We start from the raw sequence: 18784 nt of genomic DNA on the forward strand, positions 1-18784 counted from the left end.
ATGCTTAGCATGGTGTATTGAGTAAGATATGTCCAGTGTTGCCTTTACAGGAGAAAATTTAAAGTAGTGACTGATCATGCTGCTTTGATGTGGTTACTAGATTTGAAGGACCTATCCAGTAGACTGATGAGATGAGCATTAAAACTCAATGAATTTGAGTCCGAGGTAATCCACAAACTGGGGAAGAAACACGGAAATGCAGATGCATTAAGCAGGTAGGTAGCAGTGATACAAGTACTAGGTCTAGACCATGCTGGATGGCAAGCAGCACAGAGCACTGATAGAGAATGTAAGCAATACAGTAAAGGGCAACAGCTCACCATATGCGACAGGTTGTTATGTAAGGAGACAAGATTGATACCACAAGTGGTAGTACCAGCTAAGCTGAGTGAAGAGGCGATTAAAGAGATTCAGTATCACATTTTGTCTGGCCATGGAGGATGCAGAACAATGAATTGGAGGGTGACAGAGAAGTACTGATGGAAAGGAAGCTTGACCGGATGTAGGGGAGGGGGCAGGGGGGGGGGGGGGGAGGGGACAAATTCATATTCTTTAAGAAGAAGGGGAAAAAAAACTTGTTTCAAAGTGAGCCTAGCATTCAGCACATGTTGGTCTATCGATTATTCATATGATTTTGAAATGCATCCCTGTTGGTTTTCGAACATTTTTGAACACAATCTAAGTTGATTTCTGAAAGATTCATAAGTTGATTTTTGAATGTGTACATAGTGTACGTGATGTTTTTGCCAGGTGAACCCCCGTCGCATCGAGAAATAAAAAACTTTCCCACAGTCAAAAGGGGACAGGGCTATAAAAGCTTAGCCGAATAAACCTGAACGGGTGAATACCAATCGCTGTTTGTTTATGTGGTTGACTGAGTGTGCGAAAGATAAGCATTGTTATAATTATTAGCGAAATCCATAAATTCAGACTACTAGAGTGGAAATAAACAACTAACAGGAATAACAGGTAAGCAAGATTACATAGTATCTTCTCGGTGTACCATGAAAATGAAATTTTTAACAAGAAAGTTTTGCCAGATAGCTACACTGCTAAGGGCCAGTTTTAAAGCCACAAATAGCAGCTCAGAATAGCATGGAAAATGATTTGTATGAACACGTAATAATGTCTAATCAGAGAATAAATGCAGAATAACTAAACTGGTATTCTGGCATGGTTAGTGAAATTAACCGGAGAATAAGTTTTGACAATGTCAGGAATAGTTACATAATTAGCGATGATGAGATTGTTTGGTAGAATGAGGAAGGAGAAGAAATGTGGACATGATACTAATTATACAGGGTGTTACAAAAAGGTACGGCCAAACTTTCAGGAAACATTTCTCACACACAAATAAAGAAAAGATGTTATGTGGACATGTATCCAGAAACGCTTAATTTCCATGTTAGAGCTCATTTTAGTTTCGTCAGTATATACTGTACTTCCTCGATTCACCATCAGTTGGCCCAATTGAAGGAAGGTAATGTTGACTTCGGGGCTTGTGTTGACATGTGACTCATTGTTCTACAGTACTAGCATCAAGCACATCAGTACGTAGCATCAACAGGTTAGTGTTCATCACAAACGTGGTTTTGCAGTCAGTGCAATGTTTACAAATGCGGAGTTGGCAGATGCCCATTTGATGTATGGATTAGCACGGGGCAATAGCTGTGGCCTGGTGCGTTTGTATCGAGACAGATTTCCAGAACGAAGGTGTCCGGACAGGAAGACGTTCGAAGCAATTGACCGGCGTCTTAGGGAGCACGGAACATTCCAGCCTATGACTCACGACTGGTGAAGACCTAGAATGATGAGGACATCTGCAATGGACGAGACAATTCTTCGTGCAGTTGACGATAACCCTAATGTCAGCGTCAGAGAAGTTGCTGCTGTACAAGGTAACGTTGACTACATCACTGTATGGAGAGTGCTACGGGAGAACCAGTTGTTTCCGTACCATGTGTGTTTCTCACACACAAATAAAGAAAAGATGTTATGTGGACATGTATCCAGAAACGCAGGCACTGTCGGCAGCTGATTGGCCTCCACGGGTACACTTCTGCGAATGGTTCATCCAACAATGTGTCAATCCTCATTTCAGTGCAAATGTTCTCTTTACGGATGAGACTTCATTCCAACGTGATCAAATTGTAAATTTTCACAATCAACATGTGTGGGCTGACGAGAATCCGCACGCAATTGTGCAATCACGTCATCAACACAGCTTTTCTGTGAACGTTTGGGCAGGCATTGTTGGTGATGTCTTGATTGGGCCCCATGTTCTTCCACCTACACTCAATGGAGCACGTTATCATGATTTCATACAGGATACTCTACCTGTGATGCTAGAACATGTGTCTTTACAAGTACGACACAACATGTGGTTCATGCAAGATGGAGCTCCTGCACATTTCAGTCGAAGTGTTCGTACGCTTCTCAACAACAGATTCGGTGACCGATGGATTGGTAGAGGCAGACCAATTCCATGGCCTCCACGCTCTCCTGACCTCAACCCTCTTGACTTTCATTTATGGGGGCATTTGAAAGCTCTTGTCTACGCAACCCCGGTACCAAATGTAGAGACTCTTCGTGCTCGTATTGTGGACGGCTGTGATACAATACGACATTCTCCAGGGCTGCATCAGCGCATCAGGGATTCCATGTGATGGAGGGTGGATGCATGTATCCTCGCTAATGGAGGACACTTTGAACATTTCCTGTAGCAAAGTGTTTGAAGTCACACTGGTACATTCTGTTGCTGTGTGTTTTCGTTCCATGATTAATGTGATTTGAAGAGAAGTAATAAAATGAACTCTAACATGGAAAGTAAGCATTTCCGGACACATGTCCACATAACATATTTTCTTTCTTTGTGTGTGAGGAATGTTTCCTGAAAGTTTGGCCATACCTTTTTGTAACATCCTGTATGGTAGAATGTGACGATTCCAAATTTTTATTAAAAGTTCGTACTGCTATAACTTTTCCATCTCATGCTTGAAAAATGAAGATATTAATGAAATGAGAAACTATTTCCTAACGTAAAACTTTTTGCTTGTAATAGGCCTAATAGGCATTTGATATTGGTACTTTGTGAATTATATGGGGTTCAACAATAAAGTAATGAGACTGATGTGAAAAAAAATGTTACTTACCGTTTTAGTCAAGTTTAGGGTTGTCTCCTGCAGAATAGTTCCCTTCTGATTGCAAACACTTTTTCCAGTGTTTCTGCCATTGATGGTAACATTTCTGGAACTCATCTTCTGTAATATCCTCCAAGACTCTCGTCACAGTTTTTTTGGGCATCTTGTGTTGTTTGAAAATGGTGTCCCTTGATTGTTGTTTTGACTCTTGGAAGTAGAAAAAAGTCACACCGAGTGATATCTGGTGAATAAGGTGGCTGTGGTAGTACTGAAATTTGTTTTGAGGTTAAAAATTGCTGTACTGACAGAGCAGTAGGGGATGGCGCATTATCGTGATGCAGAATCCAATTATCAACAATGTTGGCACAGACACAATGATCTCTTTTATGCAGTCTTTCTAAAATTTCTGTGTAGTAATATGGTTAACTGTTTGTCCAGGAGGCACCCACTCGTTATGAACAATTCCCTTGGAATCAAAGAAGCACAGAAGCATGCATTTCACTTTTGACTTTGACATGCGAGCTTTTTTTGGTCTGGGTGATCCTTTTGAGCACCATTGCGAACTTTGGCATTTTGTCTCTGGATCGTACTGAAAAAACCAACTTTCATCACCATTGATAACACGGCTCAACAATTCTGCATTGATTTCTGTTTGCTCTAACAGATTGGCTGCCACATTTTTCCATGTTTCTCGCTGTTGTGGTGAGAGATTTTTGGGTACCATTTTTGCACAAATCTTTCTCATACCAAGATCTTCAGTTATTACTAGACAAACCATTTCTCGATTGATGTTCAGTTCTTCTGCAATCATTTTCACGGATACTCTTCAATCAGATCGTACCAGTTCACACACCCTGGCCAAGTTGACATCCGTCCGTGAGGTTGATCGTCATCCACTGCGGTCTTCGTGTTCAACATTTGTTCTGCCTTCACTAAACATTTTATGCCAATGAAAAACTTGAGCTCTTGACATAACCTCCTCTCCAAAAGCCTTCTGAGGCTTACTGTAAGTTGTCATCGCGTTTTCACCCAATTTAACGCAAAAAGAAATGACATACCGTTGTACAATATTATGTGGTTCCATTTCCGTGGCGAGTGACACAAACACATGTTAACTTATTACAGCGCAACTCACGACTGAGCAGTTGCATAGATGTGTTGCTTGGACTAGAAGCAGCTTAAAGACCAAGATCAAAGATATTGTTCCTATGCAAGCCTGCAGGGTTGACACATCTTGCAAAGAAAATCAGTCTCATTAGTTTATTGTCACACCTCGTATTCTGTTGTATTATTTATGTGAATGAGGAAGATAAAAATGACAATTTGTGCCAAAACAGCCTTGCTTATTTGGTGTGTGTTACAATTGCTGCTATATTAAAAAGGCCTATTTAATTTTATCTAGCAGACAGTGACAAAATAGATGTAATAAAATCGAGAAAACACACCAATCTCGGGCACTATTCGCATTAACAGCTTTTTTGGTATTAGACAGCAACATTTTGATTTTTCATGTTGCAAAATGTTTGACGAACTTTGATGAGGTAATAGATTCTTTTGCAGAAAGGAAAGAACGCCATGTAAACCTGTAACAAGATTAGAGAGAAAAAATGCTGGGATATAAGGATTGAAGAAATGTGTACTGTCTTGCTTGTCACCTGTCTTTACTGGTTTTAGGTTTCCTATATTTAATTGTGTGTCACGCAAAAGAGAAAGTTATTAACTAATAGGCAATGAAGAGTGCAAATTTTCTGAAGAGTTCTGATTCTATATGTATATCAAACACTTCAGAAAGATGTGCACTGCAAAATGATCATACTTCTGAAAAATTGATACTTTTTAAATTTTTGATATCCTGTCTCAAATGCTCAAGTGAGGATGGGGTCAGGGGGGGACCACTATCAAGTTTTTGCCCCAGTTTGAAAATATTGTAGATCTGGAGCTGAAAGGAAGAAAAAAATGATGTTCATTAGTGTGTCAAAAATCGTGTTCAGTGTGCACAATGTGCACATTTGAGTCGAAAATGAGTATTGTTGCAGAGATTGCCAGAAAGTACGGAACTGTTGTGGATATTTGGGGTGGATGTGTTAGGATGGTTTAACCAAACTCCAGCAGGGAATCATTTTGTGCTGACTATAATAAACCATTTCTCTTGTTATATCGAGATGATGCCAGTGCCGAGCCAGCAGGCAGTCTCAGTCATGCAAGCATTGGTGAATAAATGAGTGTTGAAGTCTGTGGTGTCAGAGGCAATAATAATTGATCAGGGGACAAACGTGATGTCGGATCTGATTAAGTTATGTCAGTTGTTGAGAGTGAAGAAATTAAGAACTAGTCCATTTCATCCGCAGTCGGATTGAAGAGTCAAGCGGGTTCATAAAACAATTGAAAGGATGCTCAGTTATTACATCAGCTCCCACAATAGTGATGGGCATACGTATTTATATTTTGTGGTGAGTGAGTATAATTTGAAAATGTGCATCAGCACAGGACTGTCACTATTGTAGGTGGTGCTTGGTAAAAAGATGCCATCACCATTCAGTATGATAACGCAGAAAGGGAGGAGAAACAGTGAACCAGTCCAAGAGCTCATGAGAAATGTGGGAGTAGTTTGGAAAAGAGTTCAAAAAGCAAATACCAAAGTGTTGTAGAGGAAGGAGGAGACAGAGAAGCACTGGGAACCTTACCTCAGTACAAGGTGCCCAGTACTGCTGTTATTGAGTTCATATACTCGAAAAAGGAAAACCGAAGTAGTTCATGACACGATAACAGGACCTGTACCAAGTGATTGAAAACACATCAGCTGGGAATGCGAAGCTACAGTTACCAATGAGGTCAGCAATCATACATTCAAGGGTGTGCCAGGATTGGTCCCAGGAGGAGTATCAACTGAACAAAAAGAGACAGTGAAGAAGAAGGAGCAGGAAAGTGTGTAACACAAGGAGAAGGACCATGTACCCCATATACCAGATCCATTAAGGGCAAGAAGGTAGTTGATGTATTTTGTTTTATTGTGTTTCTTGGGGTATTTTGTGTAGTCTGTTAAAGTAGTGTTAGGTAAAAGCATTTTTATGTGTTAGGGTAAGGATTATCTTTAGTTCTTGTGTGAGAGGTGCTGACTATCAGTAGGCCGGGGGCACTGCAAGATCACCTGGAAGTAGAAGTTTTATTTTCCAGGCAACAGGATGTGATATTGTCTAGTCACCAATGTACATCAAGTTTTATATTTAATGTCTGTGAACTACGAAAAGAAATAAGGAGATTGGAAGAGGTATTCTTGGATATACAGCAGTTAGTGAGCAGCGTTAGAGTATTTAGCGAGGTGTCAGTGGAACACAAGAAGTTACAAGTGCATATGCGTGATTGAGGGAACAGAGGCAAGAAGTAGTAGTGGCAGTGCCATGAGAAATGTAGATGAAAGAGAGGGGATGGATAGATGCTGGAGGAAGGATACTCAAGACAGTACTTGAGACAGTGGATTGGACATTGCTTCGTTTGATTGACTTATCGTGGCATAAGCAATGATAGTCTGTAGTTCTGTTAGATATACTGGGCACTCTTAGACTAACCTTCTGTCCAAATAGTTCACAAAATGCTGATAATCATGTTCTTCACTTCCAAGGATTAAGGCATCTACCTGTTCCATTTGCAAAGGTTATTGTTGAGCTTATCTCATTTTGTGCCATCCAGGTTTTTGTATCTCAACAGTTGTTTCATCAGACTTTCTTATTGTGTTCTGCTCACATGCTCTCTTCACCTTTTTTTATATTTATCTGTTATGTTGCTTATCCCTTTGACTTTCAGTTCTTCTCTAATTTATTCATTCTTAATCCAGCCTTAGGATGTGCAATAATTCTTAATGTGGTCTTAGGATGTGCAATCTTTCACTGTTCTTATAAATCCCCTCAGGGGCTCAGCACCCATTTTCTGAATATAAGCTTTGCGAACCCGGGGTTCCTGAGCTGGGAACTGGTAAGCGCCACCAGTCCGGTCACCATAAGCTCTGGGAATGCTTCAGCAATGACTGTATGGTGCAACAGTGGAACATTGCGTGTCACGGGGATCTTGGCTTGATTGTCCAGCTCGCAAGGATGGTACCTTCTATTAAAAACCTCAGTCTCAAGGTGTGCCGTACTCTAATGAGGTGCATGGCTGTTGAGGTGGAACAGTCTGGGGACCCTGATGCGCCTCAGTTGTGTAAAGCTTACTCGGCATGTGGGGCTCTGTCTGAGTGGACCCTTATTTCCGTAGCTGCTCATGGTATTGAAATGGAGCTGTCAAAGTTTTCTCCTTCTCCTCCCAGTGGCAAGGGTGAGCCGCTGGTAGGTACTAACACCCAATCAAATAAGAGGGCTCATGTAGTCAGTCCTCCAGACTCAGGGGTGATACAGAATTTGTCCATGAATAGTAACAGAATGCATTCTGCCAGTCAGAAAGTGATTTTAATTGTGAAATGGAAAAAGGGCAGCTTTGAAAAGGTTTTTGTATTCGAAACGGTTTGGAGGGAATCACAGGTACACAGAAATCCATCAAGTGTTTGCTTAATGGCACACTGTTGGTTGAAACTGCTAGTTCCCAACAAGCAACAGACCTCCAGGAAGCTAAGTGCCTTGGAGAATATGTCATTGAAACGGAGCTCCACACCACCTTGAACTACAGCAAAGGTGTTGGTGATGTAGAGATCTGGTAGACATTCCTAAGGAGGAATTGAAAGATGAGTTGGCTCAAGAAGGGATCGTCAGTGTGTAGAATATACTGAAAAGAGTGGATGGGGATCTGGTAAAATCTGACTCCTTCATCCTTACCTTCAATAGCACAAAACTCCCAGAGCATATCAAGGCAGGTTTCCTGTGTACAGCCCTATGCCCCCAACCCAATACGCTGTTTTAAATGCCAGCACTTTGGGCACACCACCTTGGGTTTCAAGGGTGATGTCACCTGTGGCAAATGTGGGAAGGCTGTCCATGATGGTGTTGGATGCTCATCCCCTCCAAAGTGTGTAAATTACTCTAGAGATCACCCTGTTTGGAGTAGGGATTGCAGCGTCTTCCTTGAAGAACAGAAGATACAGGAGATTAAGACATTGAAACGCATCCCTTGTGGAAAGGCCAAGAAGATCTATAAGGATATGCAGCTTATGCCCTTAAAAGGTCTTGTACTTGTCAAGCTGCAATTGTTTCAGAGTCCATAGCCCCACTGAGAACTTCAAAGAAAGCCACAGTTACCACCGTTGCAGAGTTCATAGTACCTCTTGTAAAAAATTCAGCACCATCTCTCCCAGTTCTACGGTATTTCTCACAAAGCCCTCCCAAGCCAATAAAACAAATGGGAAGTTTCCACCACAGGCAAAAACTGGCGGTAGAGTGTCAGACCATATCTATGTCATTCGACTTGACAGCTCTGCTGCTTCTGCATCAGAGCCAAGGGACTGTGAAGTCTGCCCAAGGCAACCATCTTGCAACAAGGCTAAAACTCCAACTGTTGTGGGCTCCCCACCCTGGCGGAAAAACGGGGTGAAAACACAACCCCCATTATAGGTGGCTCTCATCCTACAGTGGTACATGACTGGGTTCAGGTCTCATGTGGAGGAACAAAAGCTCCTGGTAAAGGCCCACCCCCTGTGCTTGCATTTACAAGAAATGCATTTAAAACTATTGACCCCCCAGTGCTACGGGGCTGTATCCTCCACCATAAGGTTGACCTGACCGTGACTCAAGCCAAAGGAGGTATTACTGTGTTTATCAGTACCATACACATCTCCTCTCCTCTCCTCTACCCTTAGTTACTGACCAAGCAGTAGCCATTGCAGTTCATGCGAGTCAGACGATCACTGTCTGCTCCTTGCACTTACCTCCACAGGATGCAATAGATTCTGAGGCTCTTGCAGGCCTCATTGAACAACTCCCCTGCCTGTTTCTCTTACTGGGTGATTTCAATGCCCGTAATGTGTTATGGGGCTCAAACTATACTTGCTCCAGGGATCGAGTCTTGGAGAATCTCATGTCTCAGGAGCTGTGCATCCTCAGCATGAATTTCTCAGCTGCTAATGTGTCATCCTCAGCCTTTGACCTCTCATTCTGCTCTCCAGCTCTTGCACACTCCACGAAGTGGGAAGCAACTGATGACCTTCATTCCAGTGATCACTTCCCACTATGGATGACCTACTGGATGGAGGATTGTAGGAACAAAAGCCACCAAAATGGGACAATCAGCAGTGCTAACGGTGCTGTTCAGCCAGTTGGCTGTGTTTGGACATCATAGCAATGTCCAGGAATGGGTGGATCACGTCATGCGTGTGATTCTTCATGTCACTGGCTTATCAATATCACAGCCTTCAGGTCATCTTAGGAGGTGACCTGTACCTTTGTGGACAGATGAGTGCCATCCACCAATCCAGGACAGGTGTGTGGCTCTTCGACAGTTTAAGTGCCACCCAGCAGCAAACAACCTCACAGCCTTTCGAGTGACGAGAGCTAAGGCTCAATGCATCATTAAGGAGACCGAGAAAATGTCATGGCAAGCAGTTCTAGACTCCATCAACCATTCCTCATGTTCTGCAAAAGTACGGGAAACCATCAGGAGAATTTCCAGTAAACACAGTCATTTAGCATTAGCAGCAGTGCTGAAATGAGGGTTGTCTCCAAACAATGCTCAGAGATGTCGCTCAGACACTGGCTGATCATTTTGCAAAAACTACATCTGATGTAAGCCAGGATTCAGCATTTTGTTGCTCCTGTGCAACTGTAGAGAGGGGCAAGTATAACTTAAGATCCAACAGTTCTGAGGCCCACAACTCTCCTTTATCTGTGCGGGAGCTGGAATCAGCACTGTCTGAGACTTGTGGCACTGCACCCAGTCATGACCAAATCTAGTACTGCATGCTTAGACATTTACCATCAGTGTCAACAGGAATCTTCCTCAAATATTTAATATTACATGCTAGACAGGCAACTTCCCCGACTCGTGGAGGGAGACGATTCTGATATCTCTCCTAAAGCCAGGAAACGACTGCACATCTCCCAGTAGTTACAGAGCCTTAATGAACTGTGTAGGAAAGTCCTTGGAGCGATCGGTTAACCATTGCTGGTCTCAGCGACTTTTTTTTTTTTTTAACTCGACATATTGACACGCTGTCATATTTTGGGGGGAAGTGTCACGTCTGTGGTAAGGTGTTCTGTACAGTCTCCTTATTTGTGTACGATTTTGGTGGCGACTAGAGAAGTGGCCTCCAAAAATGGGTTTCCAGTTTTCTATAGATGAGAGAGAGAGAGAGACAGAGAGAGAGAGAGAGAGAGAGAGAGAGAGAGAGTTTAATTTACCTGACTTGTAGCTGAGGGACACCAGACACCATCCTCCATTTTAGTGACTCAGCGAGGTTTTTCTGGGTCTCATTTTTGACTCCAAATTGTTGTGGTTGCCTCACATGAAAGCCAGATCTCTCAAGGCATCAAACATTATCAAGTGCCTTAGACGCAGGTCGTGGGGAGCAGACAGGGCACATCTCATCAAGTTTCGTAGGGATTTCGTGCATTCATAGCTGCACTATGGGTGTGCAGTGTGTGGATCGGTGAGGCCTTCTTATTTGAAGGTCATTGATGCTGTCCACCATGAGGGGATTTGGCTGGCCACCTGTGCTTATTAGGACCAGTCCCATACCCAGCCTCTGTGCTGAGGCTGGGGAACTGGTACTTACCATCCAGTGGCAGCACCTCTGGTACATCAGGCATGTAAGTTCCTCGCAACTTGGACTTAACTTGCACACTAAACTGTTGCTCGTTCACCTTTGGAGTGCCTTTTCTCCAATTGTCCACGAGTCATGATGCCATTTGGGATCCATGTGCAACGTTTGCTGGAGTCACTCAGTGTGGAGCAAGTGTGACCCCAAGTCCAGGATTTTAACCATCTGCCACGCTGGCCACTGGAGAGGCCCAGAGTAATTTTAGATTTGGTGCGTCACTGGAGAGACTGCACTCCTGCTTTCATTTTAAATACAATATTTTCTGACATTTTATCTGGGCGCCACATCTATGTAGCTGTTTTTACACATGGTTCAAAACAGGGGGACTTTGTTGGTTTGTTTGTTGTTTTCCCAGATTGTGTCCTCAAGGTCCAACTGCCTCAAGATGTTACTGACTTTGAAGCAGAATTATGTGCAATCTTGCGGGCACAGGAGCAGATGAGACATTCTTCAAGTACTGAATTTCTTGTCTGTTCAGATTCTCTGAGTGCCCTTCACTCTCTGCAATGTTTGTACCCAGCAGACAAAGTAGTCCAGACTGTCCAGGTTGCTTTCCTCCAACTACGATGACTGGGGCAGGAGGTACCCTTCTGCTGGGTGCCAGGGCACATGGGAATTTTGGGGAACGAAAGGGCAGATCTAGCAGCCAAGAAGGCATGTCATGATCCTCAGGTATTTCATTGTGCCATCTCTCTGCATGCTATAATCTCGCTGTTGAGCTCAAGAGTCTTGCGTTGGTGAGAGGATGAGTGCTTTTAAGTGACAGACAATAATGTCCATCTAATAAAGCACACAATGCAGCAGTGATGTACTTCCTTCCAACCAAGTAGCTGGAATGAGGTTCTCGTCACTCTTCTTCACATGGAGCGCAGCCCTAAGACGCCTTCTTGCTCCGACGAAGGGCCCCTCCAATTTGTGGAGCTTGTGGCACACAGTTCACAGTGCGCCACATTATATTGGACTGTGTTTTGTTTCCCAACTAGTGGGCCACGGCTAATTTGCCGATGGATCTGCAATCTATTATAGGTAATGTGCAAATAAATGTGGTTAGAGTTTAACATTTTGCGAGTTGTCCAATGTTTTTTTCCAAGATTTTAGGAAGTGGTTTTAATGTGTAAACAGGGTAACTGCCTCACCCGTGTTTTACATAAGTGGCCAGCCAATGACATTTTTCTTTGCCTTCCATTTAGCTCCCTTGTCGTTTTACTTGTATTTTAGTCTCCTGTACAGCATCTTTTATTCTTTCCCATTGACTTAACATGTGTGATCACATTGTAGTAATTTTATCCACATTCATTTCTCTTAATGTGTTTAAGGGTGCCTTTGATTGCCTGTAAGCAACACACACACACACACACACACACACACACACACACACTCTTTTTGTAAGAACCTAGTTTTCACTCCCATACAGCAGAGAAGTCACAGCCATATTTTTATAAAATTTTATTTTTGTTTCCTTTCTAACTACATTATTTAAGGTACTATTAATAGCACCAGATGTGTACTGAAATGGATAATACTTGTTGTCTGTATCTCTGTTATGCAGTAACTTACTTAGTTTCCTAATTAAAGTGTTAACTTATTCAATTATTCTGTTATCAATAACAACTTTTGATCTGATTGGCTTAACTTCTTCAAATGTCACTGCCCTTGTTTTAGTAATTGAGATTTCCATATTGTATTCTCTGCCCAGCATCTGTAACTTATATATGAATCATTGTATTCTCTTTCCATTGTCAAATACAATAAGCTCATCACCAACAAAAAGGCAAGTGCTAGGGTTCCTTTGTGAGGTAGCTGTAAGCCAGGATGTACTTCTTGTTTCCGTCTTCATAAGGATATCATCAATATATACATTAAATAACTTCTCAAAAATACAAATTTAGTTCTTGCAGCATGACAAGTTTTTAAATTCACAGAATAAGTTGTGTGACAAAGTGAAATTTTGGAATTGTATCCACTCTTTGATAACTTTCTGTGGATACCCATGACTAAACCTTTGCATGACACACATCTTGTTCAGTCTGGAGTTGAATAGGCACCTCTATAATTTTATCAGGCATATATGCATTTTAAAAATCTACCATGAAGTGTGTGTCTTGTGTTAAGATTTTCTCTATATCCTCTATTAATTCTAACTGGTAAGCATCCAAGACAGACAATCAAACAAGGATTTTTGTAAGAAACTTTCTTCATAGGTGGATTACATTCCTGAGTATTTTTCAGATCACTTAATGTAGCATTGAACTTTACTTCAACTATTTTCTTGATCATTCTGTTTTAAATAGCTCTGAATACATGCTTCTAGGTAATTAATAATAAATTTGTATTTAATTGTGTATGTATATTTAATGATAGATGTATAAATAATAATGTACCTTATCAGATTTTGCACATTTATGTGTTGTTTCTGTCACAGACATTGAAGTACACAAAACGATTAGTGTATATCATTTACATTTTAAATATTTATGTTTTAGCCTGGTATGGCAATGACAACAATGCCTACTGGAATGGCCACAGCTGGTGTAGCCATGCAGACAGCTCTTGGAAACACACAGGTATGACTTAAAAAAAAAAAAAAAAATCCATGTATTTACATCTGGATGTTTGTTTCCTGTAGTTACTAAGCATATTACATTTCAGTGCATTGCTTTTCAAGAATAGGAAGGTGGCTGAAATATAAATGGGCTAATATTGACAGTATTTTTATGTTTTTCATTGAAATGAAATCTCCATTTAGTTTATTTTTCAAAACAGTCACTCAACTTTTTTGTTCTGTTGTTGTATTAGCCAGATAATTTCTAAAGTATTTTGCACGGAATATACAGGGAAAATTATTTGTGTCAAGACTGTTGCACTTTTCCATGGCTTTTGGACCAAAAATGTTTCGGCTGTGGAAGTGGATGTGTTAAGTCAACCCAATGCCAACCATCCAAAGGTTTTTGGGCTGTTGCTACAATATGACATATTATAGTATCCCTCCAGATGAGTGACATGGAGGGGCAAGTACTGGTATCACCTTCATAAAGAAGCTTACAGTAGCAAGGTGTACTTGCAGCTGAATATTCCTCAAAGAACTTAATTGTCAAAACATAGTGATCAAGGCCTTGACTACCAACAATAGCATCACTTATTCCACTGATTTTCCCTCAGAGCTCTTCTGGCTCTCTTTATTATTCATCTTTGACTGGGGTTGTAAACTGACGTGTGTCTTGTAAAATGTGATGATTTTCAGCAAAGTGTCCCTATTCATCAAGTATTGGATAATTTTGAACCCCATTGAATGCCCTCTTTCTAGAGTTCTGGTACCTTTCAATCACTTCAATACTACTATAGTTGATTTGTACTTCCAGTGAGAGTGTAGGCATAACTACTCACTGATTGCTTTCAGTGCATTCTTGAGGATCGTCAGTGTTCTGCTTTGTAGTGCTGGTGTAGGGACATACGTATCGTATTTCCAATTCACTCAAGACCTTCTTTCAACTGTTTCCACTATGCTTTTATCCAGGCCCATATCAGTTTTCGTTCATTGAACTGTGACTGTAAAAGGCAATGTCAGTTGCACTATCAATTGCACTCACAAAGAAGTGTGTTGTGTTATGTACTCCTGTTGCAATGTAGACTTACTTTTTTCTCATCATAACAGGTATTTTACAGTAGTTTACATTAGATAAACATGGCATCCCTTAGATAAAGATTCTCTCCACACGTCATTACTTCTCAAAACCTGGAACCATTCGCAGACCCAAAGTACACAAAATTTAAAGACCTATTTCTGTTTGCTCTGCCCTCTTTATATTGTTGGAGTGTTGGAGAACAGGGCAGCATGGGAGGAGGGGGGAGGGGGCAGACTTAATTGCCGGTTTAGCCAGACTTACATTCTTATATGTCACTTTTATCACCTTCTCTGTCGATCTTGCTGTCATACGTCAAGACAGAAGAAGACCTTTACTTTTCACTTGGGCATGGGGTAAATTTGTATACAAATGTGATGCAGATGGGGGGAAAACAAATTCAAGAAGAATGCACAAAAAAACAGCGTCAGGCTGAAGCATTGTACATAGAGCATAGAGGAAAGAAAAGAGTGATATAATTAACTGGGAATTAACGTACATGATGGCTTAATAATTTCATGAAGATTCTGAAGTATGCAAAAGATATAGTTGAGAAATAAGTGCCTGTTTCCTGAATAGGATGTCAAAGTTACAGAAGTTGCAAAATTGCATTCACAGGGCATTTGATTGTGTCCAGAAAAGGCACATAAAAAGGTTGTGCAACCCAAACTATACTGCTCAAGGACAAACAGCAAAATTGGGAAAATCTCTTTCATAACATCAAACTATTAATAGAGGTGAAGAATAACGTTAGCTATCATTGGGAGTGATACGGCAAACTCACAATGAGGTGGTTCACCTCGGAAAAGAGCATATGTTGTTACAGTACCTCATACTTGTGGGCATTATCAGTATTGCTACAAACACTAACAAGAATGTGAAGTTTCATAGTCTTTCAATTTTAAGCATCTTCACATCGGGACTGCATCACCAACAAATTGGGCTCTTTGCATGATGTTCCTGTAACTGTGCTGGCTACTACTTTTCCACCCAGTGAATGAGCAACAAGGATTCTGTAAAGTGAACCAGGATACATCTGAAGAGCTCATTAATTTCTTCATTCATGGCAAAATCACAGTGTTGATACATTCACAAGAAGTACGCCATGAGTGAAATGTTCACGTAAGCCATGTGGTGATGTGTGTCAGAGGGTACTTCGGGTACTGCTAACAGATCCCCCCCCCCCCCCCTCTTTCCTTTTTCCAAACCCCCTGCGGGTCCAGGGCTTAGGATAGGCCCAAGGTATTGCTGCCTGTCGTAAGAAGTGACTAAAATGAATCTCACACGTTTCAGCCTTTAGGTGATGGACCCCTGTCGGGTTTGACCTCCATGTTTTTAAATTTTCCTGAAAAGCCAGGCAGCTGGGGAAGGGCAGCTTACATGGTGCATCGTGTACATCATGCATTAAGATCCGTAGCCCACTTTCTCGTCATCACATTACAGTCCCACTCATTCTCCATCTCATGGGCGAGGACGTCTTCCTGAGTGTATGTTCCACCATGCACTATGCAGTGTTGCTTTCCGTGCGAACGATGACCATATCGCTGTTTGAGTGTCGTACAGATTCCCGTATGGAGGATATAGCGATAGACATCCCTGGGGTTGTGAAGCAGCTGAATGGGTTGAAAATAAATAAATCGCCAGGTCCTGATGGGATTCCAATTCGGTTTTACAGAGAGTACTCTACTGCATTGGCTCCTTACTTAGCTTGCATTTATCATGAATCTGTTGCCCAACGTAAAGTCCCGAGCGACTGGAATAAAGCTCAGGTGACGCCTGTATATAAGAAGGGTAGAAGGACGGATCGTCAAAATTACAGACCAATATCCTTAACATCGGTTTGTTGCAGGATTCTTGAACATATTCTCAGTTCGAATATAATGAATTTCCTTGAGACAGAGAAGTTGCTGTCCATGCATCAGCACAGCTTTAGAAAGCATTGCTCCTGCGAAACGCAACTCGCCCTTTTTTCACATGATATCCTGCGAACCATGGATGAAGGGTATCAGACGGATGCCATATTCCTTGACGTCCGGAAAGCATGTGACTTGGTGCCCCACTGCAGACTCCTAACTAAGGTACAAGCATATGGGATTGGTTCCCAAATATGTGAGTGGCTCGAAGACTTCTTAAGTAATAGAACCCAGTGCATTGTCCTCGATGGTGAGTGTTCATCGGAGGTGAGGGTATCATCTGGAGTGCCCCTGGGAAGTGTGGTAGGTCCGCTGTTGTTTTCTATCTACATAAATGATCTTTTGGATAGGGTGGATAGCAATGTGCAGCTGTTTGCTGATGATGCTGTGGTGGACCGGGTGGTATCGTCGTTGAGTGACTATAGGAGGATACAAGATGACTTGGACAGGAGTTGTGATTGGTGTAAAGAATGGCAGCTAACTCTAAATATAGATAAATGTAAATTAATGCAGATGAATAGGAAAAAGAATCCCGTAATGTTTGAATACTCCATTAGTAGTATAGCGCTCGACACAGTCACGTCGATTAAATATTTGGGCGTAACACTGCAGAGCGATATGAAGTGGGACAAGCATGTAATGGCAGTTGTGGGGAAGGCGGATAGTCGTCTTCGGTTCATTGGTAGAATTTTGGGAAGATGTGGTTCATCTGTAAAGGAGACCGCTTATAAAACACTAAGACGACCTATTCCTGAGTGGTGCTTGAGTGTTTGGGATCCCTATCAGGTCGGATTGAGGGAGGACATAGAATCAATTCAGAGGCGGTCTGCTAGATTTTTTACTGGTAGGTTTGATCATCACGCGAGTGTTATAGAAGTGCTTTAGGAACTCGGGTGGGAGTCTCTAGAGAAAAGGAGGCGTTCTTTTCGTGAATCGGTACTGAGGAAATTTAGAGAACCAACATTTGAGGCTGACTGCAGTACAGTTTTACTGCCGCCAACTTACATTTCGTAGAAAGACCACAAAGATTAGATATAGAGAGATTAGTGCTTGTACAGAGGCATATAGGCAGTCATTTTTTCCTCGTTCTGTTTGGGAGTGGAACAGGGAGAGAAGATGCTAGTTGTGGTACGAGGTACCCTCCGCCATGCACCTTATGGTGGATTTTGGAGTATGTATGTAGATGTAGATGTAGACTTCTTAGCACCTCATATCCAGCATGATAGCCAGTCCATTGTGGTGGGGCCGCCATGTACCCTGTTGTAGCCCCCTGACAACACAGGGATCACTCTGCTGATGCCTGCACCATTAACTTCCCACATATGCCTTGGAGTAGATGCTCATCTCCCTGGGGCATCGGGACTCCTGGCAGTGGCCATCCTGCCAGATGGCCCTTGCTGATGCTGGGTGGCGCCCGTGGGGAGGGCCCCTGGTTGGAGTGGGTGGCATCGGGGCGGATGACACGCGATGAAGCATACCACGTCATCACTTGCTGGTGATCAAACACCAGCAGTCCGTAAGTGTTCAAAGTCTCAGTACAATGCAAAAAAGTATGACCCTAAATCATTCCCCTCCCTAGCCACACCATGGGAGGAATGCCAGGCTAAGGATGGCAGCAAACCTTATTCACCCCAGTACCTCGTGTGTACGAGAACTGATGGGCACTCCTTTGTATCGGTTAAGACAGTTTTTTGTAGAGCATTTAGAGGACAAGTTTAGGGAGTTTGAGGGCTTGTCCTTGTCCAAAATGCGATCTTGGTCGGTCTTGATAAAAACAGCATCCTCTGCCCAGTCACGGGCTTTACTCACTTGTTACAAGTTGGGGGATGTTTCTGTTACTATGACGCCACATAAGAGCTTAAATATGGCCCAGGGTATTATATTCCACAGGGACCTTCTTTTGCAGTCTGACGATGAGCTGCGTGCCAATTTAGAGCGGCAAGGTGTTCATTTCGTGTGGCGTGTCCATTGGGGTCCGAGGGATAATTAAATTGACATCGATGCCTTCATCTTGGCCTTCGAGGGTGACACCTTACCTGAAAAGGTCAAGGTGATGATCTACCGCTGTGATGTCAAGCCATATATCCCTCCCCGGATGCGGTGCTTTAAATGCTGGAACTTCAACCATATGTCTTCCCGCTGTACCTCCAGCGTCACATGTTGAGATTGTGCACGTCCATCACATCCCAATACTCCATGTGCCCCGCCTCTCATCTGTGTCAGCTGCGGAGAGCATCATTCACCTTGCTCACCAGACTGCGGGATTTTACAGAAAGAGAGGAAAATCATGGAATACAAGACCCTGGACCGACTGAGCTACACTGAGGCTAAGAGAAAATATGAGCACCTACATCCTGTGGCTATGACCTCCTCATA

At 42.4% G+C, this 18784-nt stretch overlaps 1 protein-coding gene across 3 annotated transcripts in view; it reads left to right on the forward strand.

The window, feature by feature from the left end:
• The window catches only part of LOC126410937 (cell division cycle and apoptosis regulator protein 1-like), a 259834-nt gene that overhangs the window by 52278 nt on the left and 188772 nt on the right, over positions 1-18784 (forward strand). For all 3 annotated transcript variants that reach the window (XM_050081326.1, XM_050081328.1, XM_050081327.1), the window contains exon 4: positions 13359-13439. In XM_050081326.1, coding sequence (XP_049937283.1) covers positions 13359-13439 — 81 coding nt within the window. The remainder of the gene's footprint in view (positions 1-13358; positions 13440-18784) is intronic.

This window comes from Schistocerca serialis, chromosome 1, assembly GCF_023864345.2.
Source record: "Schistocerca serialis cubense isolate TAMUIC-IGC-003099 chromosome 1, iqSchSeri2.2, whole genome shotgun sequence".
Classification (NCBI taxonomy): Eukaryota; Metazoa; Arthropoda; class Insecta; order Orthoptera; family Acrididae; genus Schistocerca; species Schistocerca serialis.